Source organism: Vipera ursinii, assembly GCF_947247035.1.
Source record: "Vipera ursinii genome assembly, chromosome: 13".
Taxonomy (NCBI): domain Eukaryota; kingdom Metazoa; phylum Chordata; class Lepidosauria; order Squamata; family Viperidae; genus Vipera; species Vipera ursinii.
The window spans coordinates 14,989,471-14,999,838 of NC_139526.1; the positions used below are offsets into that span (position 1 = coordinate 14,989,471).

General features: G+C 42.1%; 1 protein-coding gene across 4 annotated transcripts; it reads left to right on the forward strand.

The window, feature by feature from the left end:
* Positions 1-165: 165 nt before the first annotated feature.
* LOC310646317 (transmembrane protein 180-like) lies at positions 166-9,829 on the forward strand. Of its 4 annotated transcripts, XM_083372679.1 has the most exons (7): positions 3,312-3,358; positions 4,529-4,709; positions 6,000-6,737; positions 7,489-7,643; positions 7,805-7,897; positions 8,022-8,165; positions 8,727-9,829. In XM_083372679.1, exons 2-7 carry the CDS (start codon positions 4,557-4,559, stop codon positions 8,854-8,856), a joined length of 1,413 nt encoding a protein of 470 aa, XP_083228805.1. In that variant the 5' UTR covers positions 3,312-3,358; positions 4,529-4,556; the 3' UTR covers positions 8,857-9,829. The 4 variants fall into 4 exon arrangements, with proteins under 4 accessions (XP_083228802.1, XP_083228803.1, XP_083228804.1 ...); XM_083372676.1 differs by lacking the exons at positions 8,022-8,165; positions 8,727-9,829 and adding an exon at positions 166-230 and having other exon boundaries at positions 3,308-3,358; positions 7,805-7,931; XM_083372677.1 differs by lacking the exons at positions 8,022-8,165; positions 8,727-9,829 and adding an exon at positions 332-353 and having other exon boundaries at positions 3,308-3,358; positions 7,805-7,931.
* The last annotated feature ends 539 nt before the right edge of the window (positions 9,830-10,368 follow it).

The window sequence follows — 10,368 nt, forward strand, 5'->3', positions numbered from 1 at the left end:
AGGCAACGTGGCAAGGACGCCGGGCGCGATTCAAAAAGCAGGAACCCAGGCCGGCGGCAGCCAATTAGCGCGCCTCCTCCGCCGGGCGCCCCCGGCCACGCCGACCAATGGCGAGCTTGGGGCTCCCGCGCCGGCCAATGGCAACCGATCCCCGGGGAGAAGCGGGGGGGTGGAGCGGGAGCGAGACCCGCCCTCCGAGCTTCCCTGCGCTGCCCGAGGCCGGAGTGCGGGTCAGTAGGGGGGCGGGCGCCGTTGCTAGGCGTCGCGAGGGGGCGGTTGCTAAGGGGAGCGCAGGGCGGGCCCTTGGCGGGGTCGGCTCGCCTGGAAGGGAGTTGCGGAGGGGACACGGGCAGGTCGGCCGTGGGAATGGGGACGGAAGAGGGCAGGAAGTAGGTGGGCTGACCGGGGTGGGGGGGGTGGGAGTTAGAACACCCCCCCTCTTATAAAGCAGGGGGACGGAGGTCCTGACTGGCAGCAAACGGGGACGTGATGACTGTGATATATTGATTGCTAATTAGAACTATACGTTAGAAATGGTAATAGGGTCTCCTGCTTGAGCAGGGGGTTGGACTAGATGATCTCTGAAGTCCCTGATTCTCTAAGGGTCTCCTGCTTAAGCAGGGGTTGGACTAGAAGACCCCTGAGGTCCCTTCCACCTCTTCTTATTCTGTGATTCTTGTAAGGGTCTCCTGCTTAAGCAGGGGTTGGACTAGATGATCTCTGAAGTCCCTTCCACCTCTTCTTATTCTGTGATTCTTGTAAGGGTCTCCTGCTTAAGCAGGGGTTGGACTAGATAATCTCTGAAGTCCCTTCCACCTCTCTTATTCTATGATTCTGTAAGGGTCTCCTGCTTAAGCAGGGGTTGGACTAGATGATCTCTGAGGTCGCTTCCACCTCTGTTATTCTATGATTCTGTAAGAGTCTCCTGCTTGAACCAGAGGAGTGGACTAGAAGACCTCTGAGGTCCCTTCCACCTCTTCTTATTCTATCATTCTGTAAGGGAGTCCTGCTTAAGCAGGGGTTGGACTAGATGATCTCTGAAGTCCCTTCCACCTCTCTTATCCTATGATTCTGTAAGGGTCTCCTGCTTGAACCAGAGGAGTGGACTAGAAGACCTCTGAGGTCCCTTCCACCTCTTCTTATTCTATCATTCTGTAAGGGAGTCCTGCTTAAGCAGGGGTTGGACTAGAAGACCTCTGAGGTCCCTTCCACCTCTTCTTATCCTATGATTCTGTAAGGGTCTCCTGCTTAAGCAGGGGTTTATTTATTTTATTTATTTATTTTATTAAATTTATATACCGCCCTATTCCCGTAGGACTCAAGGCGGTTTACAGGGAGAGTTAAAAACAAACATACAAAAGTTAAAATCAGATTAAAATCAATTAATTCAAGTCCCCAATTTAAACTAAAACCCAATAAAATTAAAACCCCTCAGCCTGGGCCAGATAGCTCGAAGAGCCAAGTTTTCAGCTCCCGGCGAAATGAGCGAAGTTCGGGCAGCAAACGGGGGCACAACGGGGACGTGACTACTGTGATATATTGATTGCTAATTAGAACTATACATTAGAATAACCTCTGTTATTCTATGATTCTGTAAGTCTGCTTGAACCAGAGGGGTGGACTAGAAGACCTCTGAGGTCCCTTCCAACTATCTTCTGTTTCTGTTCTGAATCCTGCCTGGCACTGCAGGGTCTGGCAAATGCAGAATTCCACAGCGCTCCTCCATTTACAACCCACCACAGAGCCCAAAATTTCCTTTGCTAAGCGAGCCGGTTCTTAACGTTTGTTTTGGCCCGTCTTATGACCTTTCTTGCCACAGCTGTTAAGTGAATCACTGCAGTTAAGATAGTAACATGCTCGTTAAATGAATCTGGCTTCTCCCGTTGACTTTGCTCATCAGAAGGCCGCCAAAGGGGATCACACACAATCCCAGGGATACCGCAACTGTCATAAATATGAGTCGGTTGCCTGGCATCTGAATTTTGATCGCATGACCATGGGGATGCTGCAATGGCTGTAAGAATGAAAAATGGGCATAAATTGCTTATTTCAGTGTTCTGTAACATTGAGCAGCCACTATGTCAATGGCTGTAAGACAAGAACACCCATAATAGCTATTTTAATAATCGGATTCTGGCTTTTTGGCCATTCTGCTGTGGCTTCCCTTTGACAGCATGTCTGAAGAGCACCAGGAACTTTTCACTCAGAAATTGTTTTCTGGCTAAAAATCTCATTTGCCCCATCAGTGTTTCTCAAAATGTGTGAGGACCCCTGGGCATCCCCAAGACTGTCTCTGGGCTTTATGGAATCATAGCCATTTGCCAGCCTATGTTGAAAAGTAATACTATATTAAAATCCCATCTAACAATCCTCAGAAACTGAAGTAGCAGCAACCACGTCAAGTTTCATTTTTAATATAGTAAATATTGATATAAACCATACCATCCAATGCTTTCTTGGGGGGTCCTTCGCAATGTTTAAAGAATTGAAAGGAGTTCTGAAAAAATACAGGGTGCTTCCGATATCTTTTGAAATCGGCTTTAGTCCACCCAGGTTTTCCAAGTCGTAAATATTTAAGGCTTCTAAAAGTGTGTGCATGAGCAATGACAAAACATGTCCAGATGGAGTCTAATCAATATTTTAAAAAACGTGGTTATCCCTGTTTGCTGGCTTCAGCAAGAAACCACAATCGTCTTGTGTTAGCATTTTGGAGACGGGAGAACTATTTTATTTTATGCTTTATATGCAAAGACCCAAACTTGCTTTCTTATCCACTCTTCAAACATGGGGCTGTTTGGTGCCCTTTTTCAGCATCAAAAGGGCATTTGTTTTTGAAAACGTGAAGCGTTGGTCCTGTAGAAATCTCGCATTGATTGGACAAGGCACTAAGAATATATCCATGACCAAGAAAACGTGCCATATACTAGATCTTATTGTGCTACGAGCCAAGATGTGGGATGGGACCAGGGATAAGACAACCCCCCCCCCATTCCTGCTAAATATTCTCTGTGTTGCATGCCATTCATTCTTATTCTTACCCCAGGCATTAATTGCATCAATCTTGGGATTGTTTTGAAATCAATATTAATAAGGGGCAGTTCTCCTCTCTCTGATTAACCGATTTTAGCTTGCTTTTCTAACCTATTGTACAAGTAGGTGGATTAAATGTCTGCTTTTACATGTGTTTTTAAAATTGGTAGCTCTGTTTAATTGTAGTTTTTTTTTAATTTTTGGCATATGCCAAAAATAGAGATTTTGGTCTATTATTTTGGGTTATTAAAATTTGATTATTATTTTTTAAATGTAGGTGAAAGGGAGGGACAAGGTCTTCTCTGCTCCTTCTGTATTATCTCAGCTGGTAAGCAAAAGATGTCTCTTTTTTTTCTCTCCGGATCCATGAAGGTCAATGCTCTTATTCTCCGTTGTTAAATCTTGTCCAATTGCTAAGCTCCCTTGCTAGTCATGGTTAAATGTAGGTGAGAAAATGTTGCCCTCTAGTGGGTCATGTGAACTATATTCTAATTAAAAGAAGATTTATATTCTCTTGTCAGCATTTACCTTTGTTCAGGCACACTGTCGTCCTTTTAGCTAATTTAATAAATGTTTCTATGTGCTAGCTGAGGTTGGAAAGTTCTGATTTTTCAGTTTCTGCCATATATTCAAACCTAGTGAAATAGGATGAACACCCACCATCTTATTCTAGCCTTTATTTATATATTATTTATTATTCACATGCACATAAGTCGCCCATCTTTTGTTCTTTTCACTTGCTACCCTCATGTATATTGGCCAAACTGCAACATAACTCTCGCTTGTTCTTCTTCATTATTATACATGCAAATGATAAACAAATCCTTTCTCAACTTATTCATTACCAAATCACAGTTAATATATAACTCAGCCCTTCTAAAAAAACATTAATTCCTTCCCCACAGAGAAAGGGAAACACCCTGTGTAGCTGATAGTTACAATTTAATTTCTTTTTTTAAAAAAATCACAGTGCATTAGATAATACAAAACATTTTTTCATACTAAACTCATCTGATTGACAGGGTCAGATCATTGTGTTTTAAATATACTATATATATATTGTACAGCATACTTTGTGAAAACAATGAAAGAGTTGTATCAAAGTTTACCAGTGGATCCAAATCAAAAAGCATAAAACTGGTCTTTTAAATGGTCTGATGATACTAGTAACCTTTTTATTGTTTCCCAAGAGCAATGTTTCCGTAAATTTGTTCCAATGCAAACATACAGTGGTGTTTAAGACTTTTGAGGTCATGTTTGTGTTGCGTTTTAATCATCCACGGATTGTCTCCTAAGTTCCATCAGAAATTGCACAAGAATTTCCTAAATTCCACAAAATTATGATTATGCTCGAAGCTGAGCTTCGTTCTTAACTCATTAAGTTCTGATTCCAGCTGCACACAGGTTTTTGAAAATTAGAAAGCACACTCTGAGCGGTGCCCTGAGAATTGCAAGCTATATATATATTAATTCCAACAGCAATTATTTCTGTTCCCAGGGAAGGAGAAAACCATCACAGGAGAAAAATGAAGACTTTTTTAAGGCTTCACCCTAACGCTCTTGCCTACTCAATGACCACATTAGGCGCCGGAATGATGAACAGCATCTTCAATTTCTATTACGTTAAACTCTTTTTAAACAAGTACAAGATCTCAGAAACAGCATTCCATCAAGGACAGGTAACAGCGCCTAGCACTGATATAGTTATTCACATTTTCTTTCCAACTAGGTTGTCTTTTTACATCCAAAAGCAACGGCTTGCCACGAGACATATTGCACGAAGGTAGCAGCCATACATTGTTGTAATTAGTAAAAATTCGACATTGTAAGCCAAATGCTGCTGCTTTGAAATTCACTGGTTCAGTGATTTTGGTATCCAGGTAGCCTCGACTTAGGACCATAATCCAGCCTGGAATTACCGCTATAAGTCACACCAGTCATTAAGTGGCTCGTCGCATCGTCACACCTGAACTTGCTAGCTTTTTTTTTTTTTTTTTTTTTTGCAGCGTTCCTTAAGTGAACGCTGCAGTTGTAAGTGCGCATCCATTGTTCACTACGGGCACATTTTTTGCTGAAAACCCAAAGGGCTGGTTTTTCATCCAGACTGTTGGAAAACACAGTCACGTGACCACAGGACAACACTGCACATGCTTATAAATGCAGCTGTGTTGCCAAGGGCACCAAGTACAGTCACATGACCATAGGTGGTTGGTGGTGGGGCAGCCATCAGAACTTTGGATTCAGATGCAAAAATCCCCTTTTTCAGGTAGGTCATCAGTTAGTCTATCACAGGGGTCTTCAAACTTGGCCCTTTGATGACTTGTGGACTTCAACTCCCAGAATTCCTCAGCCAGGCTGAGGAATTCTGGGAGTTGAAGTCCACAAGTCATCAAAGGGCCAAGTTTGAAGACCACCACCACCACCACCACCCCCGGCTTATTATGAATTTTATTTGCTATCCATCTCGTGTCAAACGACTCTGAGCAGCTTACAGCCTAAACACAGCTTGTTTTAAAAAAAAAAGTCAGATATAAAATGACAAAGTAGAGAAATTAAGTCTGAACTAGGCAACCTAGTTATAAGAGTTATAAGAGCCTTGGTGGAGCAGTGGGCTAATGCCTCCTTAAGTAACACCAGCTGCCTGCAAATAGTGCAGGTTCGCGTCCCACCAGGCTCAAGGTTGACTCAGCCTTCCATCCTTCCCAGGTAGGTAAAATGAGGACCCAGATTGTTGGGGGCAATTAAGCTGACTTTGTAATAATGCCGCTTGGGGTGTGTGTGAAAGTCCTAATAAGCAGGCATATACATAGAATGAAGGCTATTGCTAAGCACATTGTGCTTTAGATTGTAAGCCGCCCTGAGTCTTCGGAGAAGGGCGGGATATAAATGGGATTAAAATAAAAAAATAAAATATCCTTGGATCTTGCTTGCTGGGGGGGAAAAAACTAACCGGTTGTGTTTGCTCCTAGGTTGTTTTCATGATCTGGAACGCCATCAATGACCCCCTCTTTGGGTACCTTCAGGACAATTCTCAAGTTCCCTGCTGTTCCCGCCGTCAGTTTTCGATTTTGTATGGCGCTCCCTTATACGCCCTGGCCTTCCTCCTCCCGTGGTTTCCTTGGAAAGAGTACGAGGAAGGGGATTGGCTCTGTGGGCTGCACCTGATTGTGGCCTTGTGCGCCTTCGACGGCCTGCTCACGTTTGTCTTGCTGGCGCAGTGCGCCCTTTTCGCCGAAATCTCCACCCGACATGAGAGTCGCCTCCAGCTGATTAAGTACAGCCAGGTGGCCAGCTTGGTTGGGTCGACCAGCATCCTGTTTTGTGGTTTGATCTCAGCCAACATGGAGCGCTTTGCCTACTTCCAGGCCTTCGTGGTGCTCGTGGCAGTGATTGCAACGGCTTGCATGTCCTACACCGGCTTCTACAGCACGACTCAGTACGAGCAAAGGGAACCCCTGATGGAGGGGCCTGATCCAGAATGCGCCCCGATCCCCTCTCTCTCTTGGTCCTCGGTCTTCTCGTTGACCTGCCAGATCTTGACTCAGAAAAACTTCCTGCTTTTCGTCCTCATGAACTTTTTCCAAGTCTTCCACTTAGCCTTCTGCAACAATTTCATGATGATCTTTGCAGATAATCTCATCCCCAACGGAGTCCTTTCTTCCTTCGTCAGAAGCTTCATGTATGGGGCGGGTTTCATTTGTCCGCAAGTAAGCAGAAAACTTGTGTTCTTTTTCTGGTTTTTTTTAATGTTTTGAGTCCTAACATATTTTGTAAGTTATGCTTCTTGCTGGGAAAAGTTAGGGAAGATCTTGGAGAAAAATATGATCCGGGATCAAAGATTGGGATCAAAATTTCCTGACTTTTGCATAGCGCTGTGCCTTGGTACTCGACTGCTTTTAAACACCGCAGATTTGGTACTCGACCCATTTTGATGCGAACATTTTGTCCCACTACATGTCGTTTGTTTGGTACTCGACCGACAAACTAGAACTTGTCGATGTCGGTTGCCTTGTGACTCACTACATTATTCCTTATGGGAAAAATTTGTGTGTTATTCATCGCACCTCCTGGAACCAATTCACAATGAGTACTGAGGTACCACTGTATATGATTTAATTAATGGAGGAGGGTTTTTTTCCCAATTGTTCCCGGCACAAAATGCAACTGGTTTGTACACCAGTAAATAATTCTACATACTTGTTTTGAACACCGCCTGGGTCAAAATATAAGGAATAGTTTCCAAAAAGCATTTTTGTGGAAATTTTGTTTTCTGCTCTGATAACTCCATCGTGACAAGAGATAGGATTTCAGAGTTGCCCCTTCAGATACAGCATCACTGGCCTGTCTGCTTTCAACGCATGGTTTCTTATTTACCTTTTTAAAAAAAGTCTACATGCAATTCAACTTTGGTTTTAATGTAGTTTTCTCTCTTATTTTTTTATTCCTGTTGTATTTCAGTGTCTCGTGCTCATCAGTCAGCCCTTGTTGATGAAATTTGGTTATTACAAGATTGTCTTATTTTCTTTCTACCTGGAAGGAATAACTGCAATTCTCATGCTTGCTCTGGGTCGAGAGTTTTACTACTTACTGGCTATTTATCTCACGGTCAACATGTAAGTAAATATTTATCATCAATTTTTTTTTAGGAGCTGAAAAAATACCGCTGGCAGTTGTAAGGCTGCCAGAATGGGGGAGACCAAAAAGATAGACTTTATGGTAATGGACAAACTTGACTTGTGCAGGCTAATTCACCAGATTTATTTTGTTTTGTCAGGGTGATGGTTCAAGCATCCTTCAGCTTGTTTAATTTACCACTGGCCGATATTGTTGATGCAGATTTAAAGAAACACAAACGAAGGCGAGTACTGTGCCCCCCCTCCTTTTAAATGAACCAATGGGTATCATTGCCTTTCCTACTTAACACGTGGCTATTGAATGCTAAACTGTTTACATAATTATGTCAGGTAACCCTGGTCTGTTTTATATTTCAGATCTCCACTCTCGTCGATGGTGTTTGGAACCAATGCCCTCTTTACAAAACCAGCTCAGTCCTTAGCTCCTATGCTTGTGGTTTCTGTACTAAATCAATTTGGCTACGCAGATCTGAATAGTAAAGCCGTCGATCCTGATTCACCGTAAGTGGTCGGTTATTATTAAAGTCAAGGCCGTGTATCTGCCTAAAAGAGTTAAGTTTTACAGGAAGTCGTCCATTTATGACCACAGCTGGCAGCAGAATTTCCATTGCTAAAGCAAGGGGGATGCTGTGACAGTCGTAAGAGCAAGGACTGTTTATAAGTCCCTTTTTTCAGCCCCACTATGAATGCAAGTAGTCTCTAAATGAAGAATTGTTAAGTCTAGGACTACCTGTGTAGTTTTGTTTTTTTTTTACACACATAGTTGTGACTCTTGATTCACATCAGACCACGTGTTTGATGGAATGGATCGCAGTTCTGTGCGCGATGATCAACTAGTGTTGAAGGTGACAAATTTGAGGACTGTTTGGGTTGGGTTGCCTGGGTAATATGTAAAATCAATAATGCAATTTCTGAATAGGTTCAAGAGCTGGCTTAGAAAGCAGAGTTCTGAATGCAAGCAAAAGACAGATCATTCTGAAGAGTGGAAAATAAATCAGCACAGGATAGATAGGCTGTAGTGTTGCTTGGTCCTCTGGAAAATTGTAAAATGTTTTCTCCTAGTCTCTACTTAGGCCTCCAAGACGCCATGTTCTACATGATCTGTCTGGTCCCACTTTGCATTGCGGCGATACAGATCCTGACCTGGACCCCTTTTTCCATCCAGAACACTCATCTGACGCCGATACTATGAACTGTAAATGTGGGCCTTGCTGAACGGTGCTTAATTGACAGGTGTCAATGGGCAAGCAAGAACACTGGATTTTCCTAACTCTCTGAACGAGCCAATCAAATGCAGCCTGTGCCATTTTGTGATCATAATGTAGTTTTAAACCTTGCCATCCTTTATGGTGAAGTAGGAATCCTGTTTTTAGTTCCATTGATATACCAGGCAAATGGAAACAAATGAAACCTTGCAAGTAAACTGGATGCATACTCTTTTAAGTTTTTATCTCACCTTAACACTCAAGGGATAAATAAAATGCTCTACCTCCTTTTAAGACTAAGAGAGAGAGAGAGAGAGAGACAGAGAGAGAAATGAAAATAACCGCAGGATGGGGCATCTAAATACCATTCCACCACGAATGGTTGTTTGAAGCAGAGAAGGAAATATGGAGGGCTGCGTAAAAAGGGAAAACCAAGGCTGACAATATCATAGAATCTGCTGCTTTATAGAGAGCAGTACTGGTATATTTATGTTCCAGAGGGCAGTGGTGATTTGGCACATCACAATGTAGTTTGTCAGTGGTGGCCAAGTGGGCACTGTAGCAGCAACTGGTGGAAAAATTGAAGTGAAGGGCAGAAATCTTTGTGGAAACCTGATGAAAAGGCTTTAAAAGCAGAAGAAAAACTTGCCTTCTCGAAACTTTTTCTCAAGCTGTCAAGCTTAAAATGTGAGTTTCCAGAGTCATAGGAAAAATATCTGTTGGGGAAAATAGGGCTTGGAGTGCCCCACCAATCATCTTGTGTTTACTTATATCGTCAGATTTCTGTATTTGTATTTGATTTTTTTTTCCCCTGACTTATTTTAAAATGGGATTTGGGATTTCTTCTTAATGAAAGTCTTCCATTTTTACTTTTTCAATAGTATTTGTAATGAACGGAAAACAAATTTTGCTTGATAGGGTGAAGTCTGAATTATGCCAGAATAAATTGTACCATCCTTTGCCCAATGGATTATTGTGTTACTTATTCTTGTAATGTATATATGCAAGCCAACTCATTTTTTCTTTTCATTCTTATTACAATATTAGAGGAAAGAACTTCTTAGAAAAACTAAGTTGGGCTTTAAGCTTTTTTTTTCTTACGTTGAACTAGTTCTGGTCTATCAAATTCTTTGGCTGTTCCAGGCCAGTGGCTTTCCCTCTCCTTTGAATACATTATCCTAAAAGTTTTTAATCTAGTAAGCCCTTAATACCTTTTATTAAGCTACAGTACAACGGTTCTAAATAGATTGCATTTTTAAATTCTTAATTCTTGCTGCTGTTGGATATATTATTGGAAATTGAATGCAACCTGGCTTTTATAGGTGATATTTTTGATGGAGTGAACTTGTATAAACACTGTTCTTTTTTCCTGCTTGCTTGGTAAACTGGAAGAACTGGTAACAGAACAGGCTTAAAATGAGGAATACTGCTTAAGAATTGGAAACACCCATATTTGTTTAAAACAATTCCTCCAAACGTTATTGTTATAAATGATAGCA